Source organism: Pelophylax lessonae (genome assembly GCF_965119305.1).
Source record: "Pelophylax lessonae genome assembly, chromosome: 3".
NCBI classification, from domain to species: Eukaryota; Metazoa; Chordata; class Amphibia; order Anura; family Ranidae; genus Pelophylax; species Pelophylax lessonae.
Genome location: NC_138770.1, coordinates 654,687,952 through 654,710,736, shown reverse-complemented (window position 1 = coordinate 654,710,736; position 22,785 = coordinate 654,687,952). Strand labels below are relative to the sequence as shown.

At 48.7% G+C, this 22,785-nt stretch overlaps 1 protein-coding gene across 1 annotated transcript in view; it reads left to right on the top strand.

Annotated features, from left to right (window-relative positions):
* PSME4 (proteasome activator subunit 4) overlaps positions 1-22,785 on the top strand; it is a 340,163-nt gene that overhangs the window by 31,928 nt on the left and 285,450 nt on the right. The window contains exon 2 of the mRNA XM_082250997.1: positions 7,757-7,897. Coding sequence (XP_082107123.1) covers positions 7,757-7,897 — 141 coding nt within the window. The remainder of the gene's footprint in view (positions 1-7,756; positions 7,898-22,785) is intronic.

Sequence of the window (22,785 nt, the reverse complement as noted above, 5' to 3'; positions counted from 1 at the left end):
TGTGAACACCCCTAAAGTTTTTGTTTTTTTTCCCCCCAGAATCCCGTAGTAGTTTATTTTGCCAACGCCTACATCAATAGTGTGTCCTGTAGAGGTGTAGCGATCTGTTGAAGGGACAACTTTTCTTTCTTACAGGGATGGCTTGTATTAGCACTTTCTGTTTGGTTATAGAGTTGCTGTACAGTACTAATTCTAGCTCGCATATGTCAAACACAATGTCAGATCTGGCCCTTCAGGCATTGTCATGTGGCGTTCACACTCAGTTTTGCAGCCAGAACGTGGCGGAACTCCATTCCCCCACTTCCTGTAAAATGAGGCAGAGCTGTCTACCCATGGAGGCACTAGAGCCAGGCAAGGGTAGGAGAGAGAGATGTGAGGAAGCTTTGGGGAGGGGAGTTTACCTTGCACAGTGCATAGCGAACCTCTAAACCCTGCACTCTGTACACAGCACACCACTGAGTTCTGTACACGGCACAATTCTGAGCCCTGCACTCTGTACATGGAGCGCTCTTCTGAGCCCTGCACTCTGTACATGGAGCGCGCTTCTGAGCCCTGCACTCTGTACATGGAGCGCGCTTCTGAGCCCTGCACTCTGTACAGGGAGCGCGCTTCTGAGCCCTGCACTCTGTACATGGCGCGCCCTTCTGAGCCCTGCACTCTGTACATGGCGCGCCCTTCTGAGCCCTGCACTCTGTACATGGCGCGCCCTTCTGAGCCCTGCACTCTGTACATGGCGCGCCCTTCTGAGCCCTGCACTCTGTACATGGCGCGCCCTTCTGAGCCCTGCACTCTGTACATGGCGCGCCCTTCTGAGCCCTGCACTCTGTACATGGCGCGCCCTTCTGAGCCCTGCACTCTGTACATGGCGCGTGCTTCTGAGCCCTGCACTCCGCACGCAGCACAGCTGACAGTGTGAGGAGAAAAAGCTTATCGCCAGCTGCTGTTTACATCACGTTATCAGCTGTCATTGGCTGACAGCTGATCACATGGTAAGGGGCCACCAGTCTGTGATCACCCGAGTCTCATAGACTCACTAATCACAGAGCGAGACTAGCGTGCTCTGCAGGGAGCGCACAGGCAACTCATGCACGGGAGGACGTACATGGACACCCTCCTGAAAATTAAGGTCTGCGCTGTAGCCGTCTTTCGGCTATAGCGCCGATGGGAAGAAGTTAAAAAAGCGCCTCAACCGTGTGGATTTACTGTTTTGTGAAAGGGGCCTTGGAATAAAAACTATAAACGTAGTCACAATGGGGGTTATTTATTAAAACCTGGTGCAGCTCTGTACAGAAACCAATCGGCTTCTATGTTTTATTGCCAAAGCCTAAAGCAATTGAAACGATCTCTTTGAAAACAACCCATTCAGGTTAAAATATAAATGAGAGGCAAAACTTTGTGTATAGATTTACATTCCCTCTGTTCTCAGCTGCATAAGAGCTGGGGGAAGGAGAAGCAGCAGCACAACGAGCTTCCCAGTGAATGGCTGTGTAGCGGGGCATGTCAGGACAAGTTTGATCATAAGTTTATTTAGCTGCATTTTAAACAAACATTTACACTGTGTACTATACCTTGGTATAATGGAGGGACTGGCAGTAATCCTACTCTGACTCTTCTACCAGCTTTTAATAGTGGTGGGAGGAGAGGGGCATGGAGGAGATCGCTCACACACAGGAGTTAGCGGGAAGGGGGGAAGAGAGAGGAGAAACTGCGGGATGACGGAGGAGAGACTGCGGGTTTGACTGAGGAGAGACTGCGGGTTTGACTGAGGAGAGACTGCGGGTTTGACGGAGGAGAGACTGCGGGTTTGACGGAGGAGAGACTGCGGGTTTGACGGAGGAGAGACTGCGGGTTTGACGGAGGAGAGACTGCGGGTTTGACGGAGGAGAGACTGCGGGTTTGACGGAGGAGAGACTGCGGGTTTGACGGAGGAGAGACTGCGGGTTTGACGGAGGAGAGACTGCGGGTTTGACGGAGGAGAGTCTGCGGGATGACGGAGGAGAGTCTGCGGGATGACGGAGGAGAGTCTGCGGGATGACGGAGGAGAGTCTGCGGGATGACGGAGGAGAGTCTGCGGGATGACGGAGGAGAGTCTGCGGGATGACGGAGGAGAGTCTGCGGGATGACGGAGGAGAGTCTGCGGGATGACGGAGGAGAGTCTGCGGGATGACGGAGGAGAGACTGCGGGATGACGGAGGAGAGACTGCGGGATGACGGAGGAGAGACTGCGGGATGACGGAGGAGCGTAAACTGACCACGGTAATAAAGGATCAGCAGCCATGATTACTGCGGTCAGTTTACATATGGGGACACAGGAGCAGGCAGGATCAACCAGCTTAGAAAGGGACCGATTAGATAGCACAAGCAACTATGCTGTTTAACCTTCTTTTAAAGGAACAGGATCTCTTTTTTTGTTTTTTTTTGTTTAGGGTTACAACCTCTTTAATTGAATAAGCTGAAGTTAGAAGCTGATTGGATATCATGCACAGATGCGCCGGTTTTAGTAAATTTCCCCCAATGACACACGCATGTGAAATAGTGACCATAGTGACGGATCTGAAATGTTTGTCTTCCGACCCCTGTTATAACTACTTTATGATCAGATCAGAGACGCGTGTGCGTCTGACACGTTCGTACATTGGGGGCGGACTGGAAATGTAACCTATTATAAGGTAGGTTTTGGTGTCTTACTGTTGCAGCTTTGTTAGTTGGGAACAATGCCTTGTGTGGGTGTCAGTCTCCTGGCTTTCTGTAAACCTGCTCTGATCACTGTTATTACCATATCCTGCATATGTTATCATGTCGGCAATGCTGAATTTTTAAGCTTTCGGTGGCAGTTTGTAAATCTCTGCAGTTCTGTTGGGAAAATTGCCATGATTCAATCAGCGATATCCTTTTAGCATCTGTCTTATCCATGTTTTCTTCCCTTTTAAATATGAATCTGTACTATCTGCAGGCTCATTTCCGTATTTGTCAAATGTTCACATTTATAAGTACAGGGGATGGACAAAAATATGGAAACCGGGAAAAAGAACTAAATCGTTACCAGATATGGTGTTGGATCGCCTTTGGCTTCCAAGGTGGCCTGAATTTTCCTTGGAATTGACATGTAGCACCCTTCTAGATAGGTGCTAGGTAAAAGCCTAGTTTTTGGCTTTGCCTGCTCATCAGGAGAGTCTGATTGTTAGTTTTGCCTGTTACATGTGTCAATGTGTGATTCACTTGGTCTGAGGGAGTGCCACTGTATCCAATAGGGGAGCCTGTTGGACAGTGGAGGAAGCCTAGCCAGTGACACACAGGCTCTTGTCACAGTCCCAGTGAGAGGGCGCAACCGCAGTGCATCCGGGGATTGGTTATAAAAGCCAAGGGCACATGTGACAGGGCGTCTTTGGGCGGGAAGCCAGGTCAGAGGAGGAGGGTGATGGCTGTCTCTCCTCCTGTCAGCAAGGAAAGTGGTTACAGGCAGTCGGCCTAGTGAGCCAGAGTATGGTGCTGAGCTAGCGAAGTCCAGAGGATACTGACTGGGAGCAAGTGGCAGAGCGACCTGAGAAAAAACAGTGTCCGTGCGTAACAGGGAGCATGCCAGGGGTCTGCCCAGGAAGGGGACCACTCCAGGGAGAGTCAGTGGACAGGAGCTTGCACGCACAGCGAGTAAGGGGGTGCCAAGTTAGACCCTGAAGAGTAACCTAAGATATAGTTTGCCTTTCATACCTTAACTTCAGTGGTGAGGTGAAGCAGCGGCCTTTTGCTGCACTCAACACATTTAGAAGTCCTCAAGATTTGTGCATAGTTGTCAAGTTGAGTATCCCACTTATCCCTTCTCCTATCCAAGTTCTAATAAAAATATGAAAAGAAAAATCCCCTGGACTGTTCATTGACTGAGCCAAGGACTTCGAGTGTCAAGATTAACAGACAGTTGCTTTGGATAACCCAGGGGAATCCATTCTCAGCAGCTCCTAAGGGGGCAGTGCTATAGACCAATCTTATTCCGGGTCACAATCCTGCACAATGTCCTTCTGCCTCTTTTGGTCAGTTGACTATGTCGAACGCGCTTATGCTCATCAGACGACTGTCTCCTGGAAACTGTATATAGCATCATAACCTTTGATACTGTACCTTGCAACACCACAAATTGCTGACTTAATTTACAGAGGCACCAGCTAAGCGGGCACTAACAATTTGCCCTCTTTGAAGCTCAGTAAGCTCTGACATGACTCCGTAATACTACCAGCGCAAGCAATGAATGGCGAACGTAAGGCTTCCCACCTGTTAGCTAGGTGTCTCATCATACAGCGGAGGTACAAGAATGTGAGGAAAGGGAGGGGTTAGCCTGTTTTAAGTAGGGATCGACCGATTATCAGCATCACTGATATATTGAGGGCCGATATGCACTTTCCCCGATATATCGGAATCAGCCCTGGAGGTTACCGATATTGACGATTATTTAGGGTAAGTGCTGTGACGGAGTGATGCCTGCAGCTAGCGGCATCACCGGCGTCCATAGCTGACGGTCGGCTGTCTTGTAACTATAACCCATACGGCTGAGAAGCCGCTTGGCTGTCATTACAAGAAGCGGGAGGGGACGTTCCCCCCCCCCCCCCCCCGCAGCCTTCTGCGGCTCGCCCGGGTCTCCCGTTCCACCGGTAGACCCGGGCATCCTACCTGCACCGCCGCCGAAGAGAAGACCCGATCAAAGCCGCATTCGGCTCTGATCGGGTCTCTATGTAAAAAACAGGAAGTGATGTCATGACATCACTTCCGGGTACTCTGCGCCAGATTAAAAAAACTGACAGCATTCAAAACAGCCAAACTTGGCGTTTTGAATGCTTTTCAGTGCCGAGGAGGGGTTTGGGGTCTTTTAGACCCCCCAGATTCCTCCACAAGGAGTATCTGGGAAGAAAAAAAAAAATACAATTTTTCTTTACATGTCCGAAAATATTGGCCGATACTGATATCCAATGACCAAAATATCGGTATCTGCATTAAGAAAACTATATTGGTCGATCACTAGTTTTAAGCCCATGGGATGGCGGCGTTTGAAATTTCAAGCCCCCCCGCTGATTAATTTCAATGGGGGGGGGGGGGTTGTGATAGGTCAAAAAAGGTCACCTGGTTGGAATTGTTCTGGGAGGTCCTTTTAGGATGGGTCATTTAATGTCATCTGACCAGGCAGAACATTCCAAAAAAATCCTAGGATCCCTATTTAAAGCGGATCTTCACTGCATCCGAGCACCACAATCTAAAAACACAAATTCACATATTTCATGTTCAAAGCAAACTCACCCATCCATCTATGTCTCCATGCTTTATTTTTATTGAGAAATAACCCCTCTAGCATTTCTGGTCATGGCCATCTTGAGTAAGGGCAGATATATTACCGGTACATACTTCCCAACTTTCTGAGATGGGAATGAGGGACATCTATTAGCAGAAGTATGCAGGCATAGGACACACCCCCTGCCACACCCTCTCAAAGAATTGTACAAAAGTAAATAATTGGTTAAACTCACAAGTGCTTTTTTACCACTACTATTTCTTTATATTGGTTTTTGGAATTTACAAAAGCAGCAATTTAGTAAATGGATGAAAGATTTGGCACTGGAAAACATTTTTTGAAAGCTAAATAGTGCATTTCATATACATCTCTATAGATCAGACCAAAGTGAGGGACAAATGTGGAGGAAAGAGGGACAGAGGGAAATTGTTCCAAATCAGGGACAGTCCCTCAAAATCAGGGACAGTTGGGAGCTATGATATTATGTAGCATTTACTTCCTGGAATCCATCTGCTCTTAGCTCAGGCATGCATTCAGGAGGGTGTCCTTAGCATAGAAAACTCCTCCCCTCCTGAAGACTCCTGGGATGTATGACATTTGCCTTGGCAGGAAACCAGAAAGTAACTGAAGAAATGTAAATGTGATCTACTTTCCTATCTATTTACTAATGTTGGCAGCATGAGCTTTTAAAATCAATGTTGATTGGGAGAATGAAGTCTCACTTTACCCTCTTGGCGCCGAGCGCAGGCAAATATGCGGCCTCTCGGTAGGCGGGCCTTTGGAACCGGGTGGCCACATATTTTAATGCAATAGTGCAAATGGAGCTGGGCTGAGAGTGCGAAAGCTCCCGTTTGCTGCTTGCAATCAGAAGCTTTCCAGTCATGTGACAGCCAATCACATCGATCACTTGACCGTAAGCCCCGCCTCCCCTCCCATCATACTAAACCTCTTAAAGGGCCCGCAGGTGTCGGCTCCACGCGATTAAGCAGGGCGTTGACGGGGGGTTTTGCCAGTCGCCAGAGGATATTTAAAGAGCGCCCCACTGATTTTGGGCTGAGTTTGTTTGTAGTTTGAAAGTATTTTTTGAATAAAAAAGTTGTGGTGAATTGTTAATTGTTTTTATCTGTGAATACCAACTGCCACTTCAGCTCTGGAAGATTTATCCCCCTTTTATGACCAGGCCATTTTTTTGTAAAACAGCGCTGCATTACTTTAACTGACAATTGCGCGGTCATGCGACACTGTACCCAAATAAAATGTATGCCCTTTTTTCCCCCCAAAAATAGAGCTTTCTTTTGATGGTATTTTATTACCTCTGTGTTTTTTTTTTTTTTTTTTTTGCGCTGTAAAAAAGACCGACAATTAATAATAATAAAAAAAAAATACTTTTTGCTATAAAACATATGTTAGTACAGTGATCTCCCCTGCGGTTCTATTGTGTTCTGACCCCAGGACACCCTTGTCAGTGCTCTCAGTTTTTTTTCGACCATTCCCAACTGCCAGCTCAGACAAGCTGCAGTACACACGGGCCGAATGTCGGCCGCTTTCTATTGAACTGCCCGACATTCACCCTGTGTGAATGGGGCTTAAACCACTGTTCTCTTTCATATTGCATCTAGCTTTTCTCCTACCTCCTTAGATTGAAGTTTTGTGCATAGATCTTGTCTTGGTATTGTTAGGATCCTTTCACACGGGCGGTGCACCCGGCGGACTCGGTTTTTCTCAGCGGGGATCGATCCGCCGTTCCCCGCTGATCAGGCGGATGACAGCTCCTTCACTTACTTTGCAGAGACGGAGCTGTCAGATCTCTGCTCTCTATGAGAGATCGAATGAAAACGGACCGCCTGTCCTTTTTTCATCGGATCCTCCAGACTGATGGAAAATAGGGTTTCCATCCATCTGGATTTCACGGACCGGATCGGATAGCAGCTGGTGTCAGTGGAGATATCACAGCTGACATCTGCTGCCCCATAGAGGTGCATGGAGCATCCGATCAGGTCCGCCTAAAAAACGGACAGGCGGACCTGATCAGGAAAGCCCGTCTGAAAGGGGCCTAAAGGTTGCTTTACCCTCTGTATTGTATAGCTCCTTTATTAGGAACATCCATAGGTTTTATTGGCATCTTCTAAAGGAAAAAAAAGTTTTTTTTCCAGTGTTTTTTATGGGACAACATCTAGCATCCAAGGTTCTTGCCTAGACTGCTTCCTGACCTCTGCAGGCAGCTCCCTCCTCCTCCACTGTTATGTATCATTCACTGGGTGCGTTAGATTTCCCCGCCATACATATTTCTGTTGCCGGACCTTTAATCGGGATTACAGCAAGGCATTAGCTACATAAGGTTTAGCTTGAGCTGACATTGCAATGCACTGTAAATCCCCACTCTATACCATCTCAGTTATATGAATTGTAGGAGAAAAATGTAATATGTGATGAATGTACAGACTGTTAAATGTTTCTTTTTTCTTTTTTTATATTTGATTGCAGGTACATTCGGCTTTATGGCAGAAAATTTTCTAAAGAAGACCATGTGCTATTCGTGAAGTTGTTGTACGAGTTGGTGACAATTCCAAAACTGGAGATCAGTATGATGCAGGGGTTCGCACGCTTGTTGGTGAGCCTTTTAAAGTAAGTTCCTTGTGGTTTTTCGTTGTTACTAGAAAAAATGTGTACATAATGCTGACACCATAAGGCCCTGTTCACACTGACATTACAAGCAGGAGTTTGAGGTGCGTTAACTCTCCTCCGCCTCCTAGTAAGGCAGTCTCTGCAATTGGTAAAATGGACAGCACACAGAGCTGTTCACATTACATGAAGTGCTTGCATTGAATCTTCATGTGGAGTTTAGGAGTTGACATTTCTTAAAGCGGAGTTCCAGCCTAACACACTCACCTGTCCAACGGTCCAGCGATGCGGCCGCCCGAAGCCTTGCTCTTCTCCCTCTCTGCTCTCCGGCGCCGGCATTACTGGTGTGGGCACCCGGCTGTGACAGTTTGCGGCTTCACAGCCGGGTATGCACTGCGCATGCGCTAGTTGCGCTGCGCGTCTTGATTGGCCGGCAATCTTCTGGGACCTCTGACATGTCCCCGAAGATTGCAGGGAGGGAGGGGGAGAGGAAAACTTCCGCTCAGGGCGCGGCGGCGCTCCGAGCGGAAGTGGGCGCGGGTACCTGTCAAAACTAGGTACCCGCTCCCCCCCCAAAAAATGACATGCCAAATGTGGCATGTCAGGGGGTTAGAACTACCTAAAGCGGAAGTTCCAATTTTGGGTCGAACTCCGCTTTTAACTGCTTCCATTCAAATCGATGGTAACGCACTATAAACATGCCGCCACACAATTTGCAGCGCGTTTGCTATATGCATGCGGCGCATTAGACCTTGTTTACAACATTAAAAAAAAAACCTAGGCTTCTGGGGTTATTTTTGACGCACCTTTAGCGCATGGTAAACGTGTGGCAAACTCCATGAACAACACGTGTAAAGGGGTAGTAAACCGCTGTGTTTTTTTTTTTTTTTTTTTTGTTTTTTTAACCTGCAAGGCAACGTTATCTGCTAGTATGCATTGCATACTAGCACATTCTGTGAAACTTACCTTAAAGTATAAGTAAAGGCAAAACTGTTTGTTTACTTTTGGAGTGGAGAGGGATTAGAACCCTCCTTCAGTTTTTTTTTTTTTTTTTGCTTTCTGTGCCCCCTTTAAGGAGATTTACCCTCTCTTGTTGTCTTGTGTACCATTATCATTGAAAATGAAAGTAAAAGAAAATCCCTAGTTTTGGGTTGTCCCCAAAAAAGTAACAGAGGGGAAATCTTCCAATGGGCACACTAGTTCTGGTTACCTGGAGGTTCCCAAGAACTTCCCTTAATTTGCAGGAATTTTATGCCACTTCCTGTTTGGCTATGGGACAGGAAGTGAAGGGAAATCTCCGCAATGGGAAATAGAGGGTGGAAAAAAAATAAAATACTGATGGGGGTTATAACCCTCCCTTACCCGATCCATAATAATAAAAAAAAAAAAAGTTTTGCTTATAGTTTAACCACTTGCCTACAGTGCACTTTCACCCCCTTCCTGCCCAGGCCAATTTTCAGCTTTCAGCGCTCTCACACTTTGAATGACAATTGCGTGGTCATGCTACACTGTACCCATATGACATTTTTATCATTTTTTTCACACAAATAGAGCTTTCTTTAGGTGGTATTTAACCACTTTAGCCCCAGCCCTATTTCGGACACTTTTTGTTCACAAGTTAAAACCAGTATTTTTTCCTAGAAAACTACTTAGAACCCCCAAACATTATATATATTTTTTTAGCAAAGACTCTGGAGAATAAAATGTCGGTCATTGCAAAATTTTTTGTCACGCGGTATTTGCGCAGCGGTCTTTAAAACGCCATTTTTTTGGAAAAAATTTGAAAAATCACATTTCACTGCATTTAAAAAATACTAAACAGTAAAGTTAGCCCATTTTTTTTGTATATTGTGAAAGATGATGTCACGCCGAGTAAATAGATACCAAACATGTTACGGTTTAAAATTGCGCCCCCCCGTGGGATGGCGACAAACTACGGTCAATAGAGATCTCAATCTGCGACGCTTTAAATTTATTTAACGGTTACCAGTTTAGAGTTAGAGTGTAGCTCTTTTTTTTTAATTATTGCCCACGCTCTGGCGATCGCGGCGATACCTCACATGTGTGGTTTGAACAGCGATTTCATTTGCGGCTCGACTTGCGTATACGTTTTTTTTTGTGCGCGAGCTAACGGTGACGGGGACGGCTAAATTTTTTTTTTTTTTTTTTTTTCCTATTTATTTTTTCTTTTTTTTTAAACTTTATTACAGGTTTTTAAAAAAAAAAAAATCTGATCACTTTTATTGCTGTCACAAGCAATGTAAACATCCCTGGTGACAGCAATATGTCGTGACAGGTACTCTTTATGGAGGGATCGAGGGTCTAAAAGACCCCAAACCCCTCCACTACACTTCCCTGTATGCAAAACGCCGAAAACGGCATTTTTGCATACAGCCGTTTTTCAAATCTGCCGCCTTTTGCAGCACAGTAACCCGGACGTGACGTCATGGACGCCGCCTCCGGGTTACGTCATCGGAGACCCGATCAATGCCGTTTCCGGCATTCATCGGGACTCCATCCAGCCGGCGGACGTGCCGGCTGGGTGCTCGGGGCTCCCGGTGGGACGGTAGCCCCGAGCAAAGCCGCGGAAGGCGGCGGGAGGGGGGGGACGTCCCCTCCAGCCCCCCCGGGTAACGATCGAGCGGCTCCCGAGCCGCATCGATCGTTACCGACGGAAAGCCGACCGTCGGCTTCAAACAACGGTACCGGGATGATGCCTCTAGCTAGAGGCATCATCCCGGTATAACCCCGCAAAGTCTGATCACGTAGAGGTTACGTGACTGGTAGTAAAGTGGTTAATCACCTCTGGTTTTTTTTTATCTCTTACAAAAAAAGAAGAAAAAAGACAGAAAATTAAAAAAAAAAAAAAGTTTTTTTTTTTTATTTCCTGTAAGTTTTGAAAATTTAATACATTTTTCTCCTTCACTGATGTGCGCTGATGAGGCGGCACTGATGAGGTGGTACTTAAGGGCACTAATGAGGTACTTGTATGCCGCACTGATGGGCACTGAGAGGTAGCACTGATGAGCACTGAGAGGTGGCACTGATGGACACTGACAGGTGGCACTGATGGGCAGCACCATCAGTGCCCATAGTGCTGCCCGTCAGTACCCATCAGTGCCTAGATGAGCAGGCCCTGACTGGCAGCACTGTGGGCACTGATGCTGGGCAGTAACTGGCACTTTTACATTTTGTGTAATCAGTGCCCTGATTACTTGTTTTTGTCTCCCCTGTGAGGAGGAGCCGCTGAATGGCTCTCCTCGCCTCCCACACTGACAGTGTGAGGCGAGGAGAGCCGAATAACTGCACTTCCTCATTTACATGTGACCGGCTGTGATTGGACACAGCCGATCACATGGGTAAAGAGTCATGTCATTGACTCTTTACCAAGATCGGGGTCGCGCCATGTCCTAGCAACACGGCGCGGTCACGATCGGCGCTTTGTGCACCCCCGGGGGCGCATGAGAGGCTGTTCTGGTGCGCCATCATAAGACGGCGTCCCAGGATAATAGCTACACCGCTCTGCCGTCATTTGACGGTGGGTGGGTAGTAACTGGTTAAAATGAAGCCCTCCAGCGGCGTGCTGACAGGGCTTTCATCCTCAGCTGGTCTTCTAGGGTTGGTGAGATCCGGTCCTTTAATTGGACGACCTGCGATGATGTCATTCCCACGAGCCACTGTTCATGGCACAGGACTCTGAAGGATCGGCATGGGCAATGCTGTTCCTTCACAGCGCATGTGCCGGTGACGTCACCGGCGGCTTCACAAGTAAATACCTTTTAAACAGTGCACATTTTAGGAGATATTTACTGTACTTATAGGTAAGCCTTATTATAGGTAATCAACCAAGAGAGTTTACTCCCACTTTAACGCTATAGGTGCATTTGTTAAGCGTCAGTATTTTGACTAAGTGTGAAAAAGGCCTAAGACTGTATATAAAACCTAATCCTGAGAAACGCACAGTAAATAGCTATAGTCCCAAGTGTAAACAATCCTAGTAGGCAAAAAGTCCTTAATAGACTCCGAAGACCAACCGTGACGGTGTAGTCTGTGCCAGAACGCTTACCAGAAAAAAAATAAAAACCAATTTATAATCATGAACTGGAGGGTCTAGAGTGCTACACAGTGCTCCTTAGCCATGTTAGGTCCCTTTCACATGATCTGACCGATCAGGTCCACCTGTTTGTTTTTCAGGCGGACCCGATCGGGCCACCCATTGCCCTCTATAGGAAGGCGGATGTCGGCTGATACTGGCCTGGCATCCGATCCGACAAGATCCGCTGAAAACAGACGTATATCGATATGTTCGCCATCCGTCCAGTGGGTAGGATCAAATGAAAATGGACAGACTGTCTGTTTTCATCCAATCTCCCCATAGAGGAGAGCAGGACTCTTGACGGGTCCTTTTCTGCAGAGTGAGTGGAGACGGATCTGCCATCCGCCTGCTTAGCGGGAATCAGCGGAGCGTTTCCCGCTTAGCAAGCGGGAGTCCATCAGACTGGATCTGCCCCGTGTGAAAGGGGCCTTATCTCTTTACCATACTATGCACCATACTATGCACTCACCAGATAACAAGCCATTAAGAGCCTTGTATCAATCTCTTGGACCTTGGACCTCTATCCACAGTGATGGTTGTCTATGAGGTTTTCTTTGCTGTCCACTACCCTGGATAGGATGTCACCAAGCTCAAAGATATTGATACAAGGCTCATATGGGCTTGTTATCTGGTGAGTGCATAGAATGGTGAAGGGATACCACCGATAAGGAGCACTGTGTAGCGCTTGGTATTTATTCTTTTCCTGGTGAGTGTTCTGCACACTACACCGTCACGATTGGTCTTTGAAGACTATTAAGGACTTTCTGCCTACTAGGATCATTTACACTTGGGACTATAGCTATTTATCCAACACATGGACATTTATTTATTACTGCGAAGCGCTGCACTTTTTTTGTTATGTTAGTTGGTTTACCTGGAGTTGTCACTAGCAGGCGCTTGTACAGTACTGCGGGGGGAAACATAGAGAAACAAAGTCAGAGCCCCGTGGTTCTGATCGCTGCTGTAATCCAAAGTCTGTTCCTGGAGCCACACTTTTCATACCTTGTTTGCTGGGGAATAGTTACATCGCTACATAGGGGTTGATTTACTAAAACTGGAGAGTGCAAAATCTGGTGCAGCTGTGCATGGGAGCCAATCGGCTTCTAACTTCAGGTTGTTCAATTAAAGCGGTGGTAAACTCCTCCTATATAATTTTAATTTTAGGGCCCCCCAGGTGAGTTATGCCATATTGTGCTAGTATTCACAGCATATTAGTACATTATGACAGACGTCAAAAGGTGCCCTCCAGCGCTGCGGTGGGATCGATCCAGCTGGCCCCTGGCGCTTCCATCTTCTCCCGCTCTTCCTTACGGATTTTGTGCCTTTGTTCGTCTGATAGGCCGGGCAGTGATGACATCACTCCCTTGCACAGGAGTCACATCGCTGCGGCACAGATCAGGCCTGTTAATGTTTACTGAGCTGCGCATGTACGGTTCAGTGTACATGATGGCTGACAGGCAGGAGGATGCATTTATGGCAGTAGAGACCAATAGGGTCTCTTTTGTCATAAATACTCTGCTTGTCGGCACATTCTGAAAAATGTGCCCTTACTTCCACTTTAAAGAGGAACTGCAGTGTGCTGACATAATTTGTAATAAGTTTCTCTTACGTCCTCCGACAGTCGCCGCCTCTTCATATTCGTCACATATGGGGTATTAGACTTTGCTCCGAAGGAGTAGCTAGGCAACAGAATATGTTAACAATAAAGCTTTAACATATCCCACCCTCAAGGGGTGGTCCCCTCAGTCAATACCCTCCTACTTCCTGCAACCATATCTCAGTTTTAATGTCTAGCTTGTCAGGAGTGGCTGGCTCTCTCTGTGCTGGGACTTTCTGTCCCAGACTCTTTCTTCTTTTTAATATTTTGTTTGAGTTTTTCTCTCTACCTTTATTTAGCTGTTATTTTGTCAGCGTTAGTTAGTTCTTCGGATGAAGAGGATCATGCGGACTGGGTCTCGGGCTGATCCCCCTGGTCGCAGGTCGTGGGTCAGTGGCTTCCCAGTCTGCCATCGAGCGTTCAGCCAGGTAACGCTCCTGGCATAGTGAACGACCCATCCCTGTTCGGTGCAGGGATGATTGGTGAGGTGGCTACCTCGCTGGACGCTGTGCGGTTTCTTAACCCCCATTTTGTGCATCTTGAATTGCGACTCTCCCTGCCTCATGTGCAGCGGCTTGTTCGCCTGTGCGGGTCCCCCACGCCATGTGAGGTAAGTGTATTTATGTGGGGACCTGTCTGTCTGGGGGGGTGTCAGTCTGGGACTGTGTAACCTGCCTCTATTCACACTGCTTGTCTCCCTATCTCTCGGCTGCATGCTGTGGGCTGCAAGGGGGGGGGGGGAGCTGTATGACACTGTGTGTGTCAGACTGGTCAGTGTGAGAAGCTGTGTGCTGTGGGGCATGTTTTTTTGGCATGTTTGGGCATATACAGCGATCGCTGCGGCGATCTGACATGTATTCTGATATTGGAATGTAATGTGTGTTTTAATGCACTGTGGAGCGGCGGTTTCGGCGCCAAACGACGCCATTTTGCCTACACCCGCTCCGGCCGCATGGTTTACATGCATGGCGGCCATTTTCTTGTAGCCTCCATAGGCTTACATAGAGCGCCCTGGCAGCATCACTTCCTCTTTCCAGGAACACCGATCGAGGCAGCAGCAGCAGCGGCGAGGGTCTCCTCAGGTTTTATCCTTCTGTTCTTGCTATCCATTGCCTGTGTTCAGTCTGCATATTCCCTGTGGGGGTCTCATTGTGCTTGAGTGTGGTGCGGTGGGCTGCGCTTGCCGCGCTTGCTTAAAAGGGGCAGTTAACCCTTGGTTGTCTGGCATTACAGGGGCAATGGATTCTCAGGAGGGCAAATTTCCTACAGTATTGGTGGAAAGCCAGGGGACCGCTGTTTCCCCCCCCAGGGGGGGATTTAGCCACTATTGTGGCTGGCCTTGCTGCTCAGGTGCAAATGCTGGTGGCTGCTCAATCTACTAAAAGGCCCAGAGTTGCTCTTTCCTCTGATTCTGAGGGTGAAGGTGATGGGGCTGTTCTGGCAGGGGCCTCCTTATCGGGGTCCCGCTCCTCTCTTGATCTAGTGGGGTCTGAGGTGGAGGCTGAAGTTGAGGGGGTTGATAATTCTCCCCCTGGCTCGCCTGAAGAGCTTGCAATCATGGATGAGTTGATTGCTTCCATTAAGCAAACGCTGCGTTTGCAGGACGAAGTGTGTCCCCCCGCTGCCTTGGCGGCTTATGGGACGCAGAGGAAACGCAGGACGCCGCAGGTTTTTCCCTGCAATGCTGATTTTCAGCGCGCTGTTAAGGATCAATGGCGCGATCTGCGCAAACCTTTTGCGGTACCAAGTAAATTCAAGCTGCGTTATCCTTTTTCGCCTGCCACTGATGAAAGGTGGTGTGTGCCTCCACCAGTGGATCATGCAATTGCGGTTTTGAACAAAGCCACTGCGATTCCTGCAGAGGGTTCCCCTGTTTTCCGTGATGCCACGGATAGGAGACTGGAGTCTCTTGCCCGTCATACTTATTCTGTTACGGGTTCTATGCTTAAGGCTCTGTTTGCTTCTCTCATGGCGGCCCAGGCGATCGCAAGTTGGACGCAGATGCTTAGGCGCGTCCTAGTGGCCGACTCGGCCTCGCCGGCGACCCTGGATATAGTGGATCAGATCCACCAGGGTGTCATGTATCTGTGTGATGCGGACCTGGACCTGATTCCGTTGGCTGCACGTGTGCACAGCGTGGCGGTGTTGTCTCGCCGCCTGGTTTGGTTAAAATGTTGGTCGGTGGACCAATCTTCACGTAAGACCTTAGCCAATCTGCCTTATGATGGGTCTCGCCTTTTTGGGGAGTCCCTGGATGTGTTGATTAAGGGGATCACCGGGGGTAAGAGCACTCTCTTGCCCCATTTCCCCAAGGCTAAGGGGGCTTCTGGGAAGAAGCATGCTAATTTTCGGCCCCCTCAGGGGTCCTTTCGTGCCTTTCGGCCGCACTACAAGGGCAAACCGTTCAAAGGTCAAGGCTCTCAGAAGAAGCCCTGGTCTGGTAAACAGAAGTCCGGCCAATCCGGACCTGCAGCCCATAACAGTTCGGCCTGAAGGGGTGCCCTCACCCAGTTTTGGGGTGGGGGGGCGCTTGCTCGGTTTTCTTCAGCCCTGGTTGGCCCGTGTGCGGGACAGATGGGTTCTGGAAATCGTTCGATCTGGTTACAAGATCGAGTTTCTCTCTCGGCCGGAGAGCAGATTTTTTCCCTCAAATCTTCAACTGTCTCCAGAGCGCTTGCGGGACCTGCACCTGGCGGTGCGGGACCTGAGGGCTCAGGGAGTGGTGGTTCCGGTGCCTCATCGGGACAGGTTTCGGGGGTTTTATTCCAATCTGTTCACCGTGCCCAGAAAGGAGGGCAAGGTTCGTCCGATTCTGGACTTGAAGGCTCTGAACCGCTCTGTGCGGGTTCGCAAGTTCCGCATGGAATCCCTGCGGTCGGTGGTGGCTGCCCTGGTTCCGGGGGAATTCATGGCCTCCATCGATTTGAAGGATGCGTACCTTCACATCCCCATATTCGAGGGTCATCAGAGGTACCTTCGATTTGCCATTGCGGAGGATCACTACCAGTTCGTGGCGTTGCCCTTTGGTCTCGCCTCGGCTCCGTGGGTCTTCACCAAGGTGCTTGCACCGGTTCTGGCATTATTGAGGGCCCAGGGCGTTTCTGTCCTGGGGTATCTGGACGGCATTCTGGTTCGGTCTGCGACCAGCCAGGGTCTGGAGGAGGACCTGTCTGTCACGATGCAAACTCTGCTGGAGTTTGGTTGGACGATAAATTTTCCAAAGTCGACACTGAGTCCGTCGGTTCGTCTCCCCTATCTGGGAATGATACTGGACTCGGTGCAGGCGAAGGTCTTCCTGCCGGAAGACAAAACTCAGGACTCTCCGGGAGGAAGTCAGGTCCCTCAGGGACGTTCCGAACTCGTCTCTGCGGACGTGTATGAGATGTCTGGGATTGATGGTCTCGGCCTTCGAGGCGATTCCTTTCGCACAGTTTCACACGCGGGGTCTCCAAGCGGAGATCCTGTCCAGGTGGGACGGGCGACCTCAATCTCTGGATCTTCAAATCTCGTTGAGTCTTCGCACCAGGGAAAACCTTCTGTGGTGGCTCCAGTCCCCGTTGGTGTCCGGGGGCAAGTCGTTTCGTCCGATCTCGTGGACGGTAATCACCACGGATGCCAGCCTGTCGGGCTGGGGTGGAGTTCTGGGCGTTCTGTCCGCTCAGGGGACTTGGTCGGAGGGGGAGTCTTCCCTTCCGATCAACATTCTGGAATTGCGTGCGATAAGTCTCTGTCTTCATCGCTGGACGGACCGGCTGCAGGGTTGCCCGGTTCGGGTGCAGACGGACAATGCCACGGCGGTGGCCTACATCAACCACCAAGGGGGCACCAGGAGTGCCCGAGCGGCTCGAGAAGTGGCCGACATTCTGTCTTGGGCCGAGACTCATGTCCCGGCGATAACGGCGGTTCACATTCCGGGAGTGGAGAACTGGCAGGCGGACTATCTGAGTCGCCAGACCCTGGATCAGGGGGAATGGTCTCTCCATCCGGCTGTCTTCCAGATGTTGTGCGCGAAGTGGGGTCTTCCAGATGTGGACCTGTTCGCGTCTCGCCTCAACAACAAGGTGAAGAGGTTCGTGGCAAGGACGCGCGACCCTCTGGCAGACGCGTCGGACGCGTTAGTGGCCCCGTGGCATCAGTACAGGCTGATGTACGCGTTTCCACCGATTCAGTTGCTGTCCAGGTTCCTTCGCAGGTTACACTCGGAACGCAACACGGTGATTCTTGTGGCACCGGACTGGCCTCGCCGGTCCTGGTACGCAGACCTCGTGAATCTGGCGGTCGACGCCCCGTGGCGTCTGCCTCTTCGAGACGATCTACTGTCTCAAGGACCGATATACCATCCTGCTTTACAGTCGCTGGCTTTGACGGCCTGGCTGTTGAGACCGAGGTCCTGAAGGAGAGGGGTCTCTCTCCGGAGGTCGTTCATACTTTAATCAATGCGAGGAAGTCTTCCTCGGGGAAGGTTTATTACCGTACTTGGAAGGCCTATTTTGCCTGGTGTGAGTCCAGGGGGTTTTCACCCCGCACGTACTCGGTGTCCCGTGTGCTGTCTTTCCTTCAAACGGGTGTTGATCAGCGTTTGGCGCTGGCTACGATAAAGGGTCAGGTGTCTGCTCTGGCCGTTCTGTTTCAACGTCCCGTGGCTTCCAACCCATTGGTTGGCACCTTTGTTCAGGGTGTGCGGCATCTGGTTCCCCCGAGGCGGGATCCTCTGCCCCCTTGGGACTTGAATCTCGTTCTATCTGTGTTACAACGTGCTCCTTTTGAACAGATCAGGGAGATCTCGTTGTCTATGTTGTCCAAAAAGGTCGCCTTTTTGGTGGCGATCACTTCGGCTCGCAGAGTGTCGGAGCTGGCGGCTTTGTCCTGCAAGTCTCCGTACCTGGTTATTCATTTGGATAAGGTGGTCTTGCGACCTAATCCTTCTTTTCTTCCGAAACGAGTTTCGGAATTCCATCTTAATGAGGATATTGTCTTGCCTTCGTTGTGCACGAAGCCTAAACATCCAAAGGAGGTGAGATTGCACTCTCTGGATGTTGTTCGGGCGATAAGGGTTTACCTTAAATCGACTGAGTCTTTTCGAAAGACGGACTCCTTGTTTGTTCTTCCAGAGGGTCCTCGGAAGGGCATGGCGGATTCGGCCTCTACCATCGCCAAATGGATCAGGCAGACCATTGAACAGGCCTATGCTTTGCAGGGGAAGGTTCCCCCTGTGCCTGTGAAGGCGCACTCTACTAGATCTCTGAGTACGTCTTGGGCCTGTCGTCATGGGGCTTCTGTAGCCCAGATGTGTAAGGCGGCGACTTGGTCGACCGTGCACACTTTCACAAAATTCTACAAAGTAGATGTTCAGGCATCGGCGGATGCTTCCTTTGGCCGCAAGGTTCTTAGTGCGGCTGTTCCCTAGGGTCCCTTGTTGGGGACTCCTGGCTGTTGGGATACGTTTTGTATCCCCTGGTTTTTTGTCTTTTCCTGGGTTGTTGCTCCTGTTGAGCACTTGTTTTTTGCTGTTGCCCAGCTGGTTTCCTTCCTTTGGTAAGGTTCCTTCTTTGATGCGGAGACTGCGTTGCCTTTCGGCGCGGATGCGTTTCCCACCCCTCATGTTTGCACTGCTTTGGGACGTCCCCATATGTGACGAATATGAAGAGGCGGCGACTGTCGGAGGACGTAAGAGAAAACGGAATTTTTGTAAAATCTTACCTGTAAAATTCCTTTCTCTGAGTCCTCCGACAGTCGCCGCCCCCGCCCCTCTTTTGGGGTTTGATTGTATACTCTACTGCTATTCCACTAAAACTGAGATATGGTTGCAGGAAGTAGGAGGGTATTGACTGAGGGGACCACCCCTTGAGGGTGGGATATGTTAAAGCTTTATTGTTAACATATTCTGTTGCCTAGCTACTCCTTCGGAGCAAAGTCTAATACCCCATATGTGACGAATATGAAGAGGCGGCGACTGTCGGAGGACTCAGAGAAAGGAATTTTACAGGTAAGATTTTACAAAAATTCCGTTTTATTTGCCATTCTGAAGCTTCCCTCCAACCACTTTGCATATTATTTTATATACAGTAAAACCTTGGATTGCGAGCATAATTCGTTCTGGAAACATGCTTGTAATCCAAAGCACTCTTATATCGAAGCAAATTTCCCCATAAGAAATAATGGAAACTCAGATGATTCGTTCCACAAGTCCTTCAGCTTACAGTCTATATACAAAGATTATAGCAATGTGATAGGTTGTGTAACCATAACATGTACATCCACAATATGCAGCCTTCCCAAGGGGATTGAAGCAAAATCTAGCAGAGCTACAGAATATAAGTGAGATGAGAGGCGCCTCTAAATGTTGCAATATGGTTACATTTAATGAAGAACAGTAAAAGAAACCTCGCGTTCATTGTGTAACTCAATAAATAAATAAATGTAAGATAAATAAATAACGCTCTAAAGTGTCTGTGCAATAGCTGCTAGCTGCAAATTAAAGTGCATGTGCCTTTAAAGATTCATATATCTTATATTTGCACATTTGCACTTATTACATTTTGCACATTTTTTATGAGTTTTAAGTAGCAGCGCTGCAACACTGGTATTACATTTAATGAAGGTTCAACATTTAGCAACTCACATAGTTGATGTCTAAAATAGGCACACCTAAGTATGCAGGCATCCGGGCTAAAGCTGTCCACATAGACCATCTTCCGAACCACCGGCTCTCACCACTGTCAGTCTGCAATCGGGAAGAATAGCCTGCAGTAGAGTGATCTGAAAGTGAGGCTTTGAATCACTCCTGGAGTGCAGCGGGGAAGGGATGATGAAGATGGCTGTGCAGAGGACGGTCTATGTGGACAGCTTTACCCCAGATGCCTGCATAATTAGATGTGCCTGTTTTAATCATCAACCATCTGAGTTGCTAAATAATTGAACCTTCATTAAATGTAACCATATTGCTACACTTTAGAGGCACCTCTCTTCTTTTTTATATATCACGCTACTTGTATATCAAGACATCGCTTGTATATCAAGTCAACATTTTTTTAAAAAATGTGCTTGTCTTGCAAAGCGCTCTCAAACCAAGTTACTCTCAAACCAAGGTTTTACTGTATATTGTTGTAGCACCCTCCTAGGTAGGTGCTAGGTAAAAGCATTGTTTGCTCCATCTGCTTATCAGGGGAGCCTGATCGGTAGTTTTGCCTGTTGCATGTGTCCATGTGTGATTCACTTTGTCTGAGGGAGTGTCCCCACTGTGTCCAATGGCGGAGCCTGTTGGACAGTGGAGGAAACCCAGCCAGTGACACACAGGCTTTTGTGGCTGTCCAAGTTGGAGGGCACAACTGCAGTGCATCCTGGGATAGGTCATAAAAGCTGGGGGCACATGTGACAGGGTGTCTTTGGGCAGGAAGCCAGGTCCCAGGAGGAGGTTGACGGCTGTCTCTCCTCCTGTTAGTGTAGAAGGTAGTTACAGGTGGTCGGCCTAGTGGACCAGAAGTGTCGTGCTAAGCTGGGAGGTCCAGTGAAGACTGACAGTGGAGCCAGAGGCAGAGCAACCTGAGGAAAAACAGTGTCCGAGTACCAGGGTGCTTGCCAGGGGTCTGCCCAGGAAGGGGACCACTTCAGTGAGGGTCAGTGGACAGAAGCTAGCACACACAGCAAGTGAGAAAGGGGGTGCCAAGTTTAGGACCCTGAAAGTTCAACACAACAGGATCATTTTCACTATCTTCACTTCAGTGGCAGAGTGAAGCAGCGGGCTTGCCGCATATTCTACAGATAGATGTCCTCTACATTGTGCATAGTTCAAGTTGGAGTATCCCACTCATCCCTTCTCCCATCCAAGTGCTAAAATAAAACACAAAAAAACAAATCCCCTGGACTGTTCATTGTCTGAGCCAAGTGTTAAAGTGATAAGATTTTAGACTGTTGCTATGGGTAACCCAGGGGAATCTAACTTCAGCAGCTCCCTAGGGGGCAGTGCTACACTGATTCTATACTTCCCAAATATGCTGCAAAAAAAATTCCTCCACTAAGTCTGGCTGCAGCCATTTTAACTGTGGGTAGCTGAAGCTGCTGCCTGTTCACTTCCTGGATTTACACAGACACACACGTTTCTCCTCTCTGGATGAATGCACATGGATCTCTGCAGTCTCCTGTTATCTCTGCCCTCATCCAGCCCCCTCCAGTTCTGCAGCGCTTATTGGCCCTCCTATGACTTATCCCTCCTCCACTCTCCTGCCCCCCCCTCCCCTTTGCTGGCAAACTCTCATGTAAGAGAGAGAGCTGTGCATGATGTCCTTAGCCAAGGGCAGTGATGGCGAACCTTGGCACCCTGGATGTTTTGGAACTACATTTCCCATGATGCTCAGTTACTCCGCAGGGTGTATGAGCATCCTGAGAAATGTAGTGCCAAAACATCTGGGGTGCCAAGGTTTGCCATTACTGGCCTAGGCCAGTGATGGCGAACTTTGGCACCCCAGATGTTTTGGAACTACATTTCCCATGATGCTCATGCACCCTCCAGGTGTAGGTGAGCATCTGCCTTAGGCTAAGGACCATCACTGCCTTAGGACCATCACTGCCTTAGGCTAAGGACATTATGCACAGCTCTTCTGGCAGAAAAAAATGTTTTACTATCCAAAGTGAAAACAACAAAGGCAGAAGATTTAATAGATGGAAAGGTAAAAAAAAAATGACTGAAGGTCTGCTTTAAGCTTTGATAATAAAACCTGGAAGCTGATTGGTTACCATGCAGAGCTGAAGCAGATTTAGCACTCTCCAATTTTAGTAAATCAACCCTACTGTTAAGCCCCGTACACTCGCGTAGAAAATTGGCAGGGAATTTTCGGCCAACGTCCGATCTGCCGATTTTCGGCTTGTTAGTATGATGCTTCCGACAACAGACTACGACTTTTCGGCCGAAAAAAATCTGGTGTGCAGACTATAAAATTTTTGTTGGCCGTCAACACAACGGCCGATTTTCCATCAGTCAGTACAGATTTGGACAGGGAAAAATCTGTTGAGCAAGTCTGGGCATGCTCAGAGAAGAAAGAACACAAAGCAACCCAACACATGACATCACTTCTGAAGTAGAATTTTGTTGGGCGAGAAAATTTGTGTGCAGTCTAGGCACATTCCAACCAACAAAACACAACTCTGGACAAAAGACGGACAATCGGTCGGCCGATAATCGTTGGGTGTGTACGGGGCTTA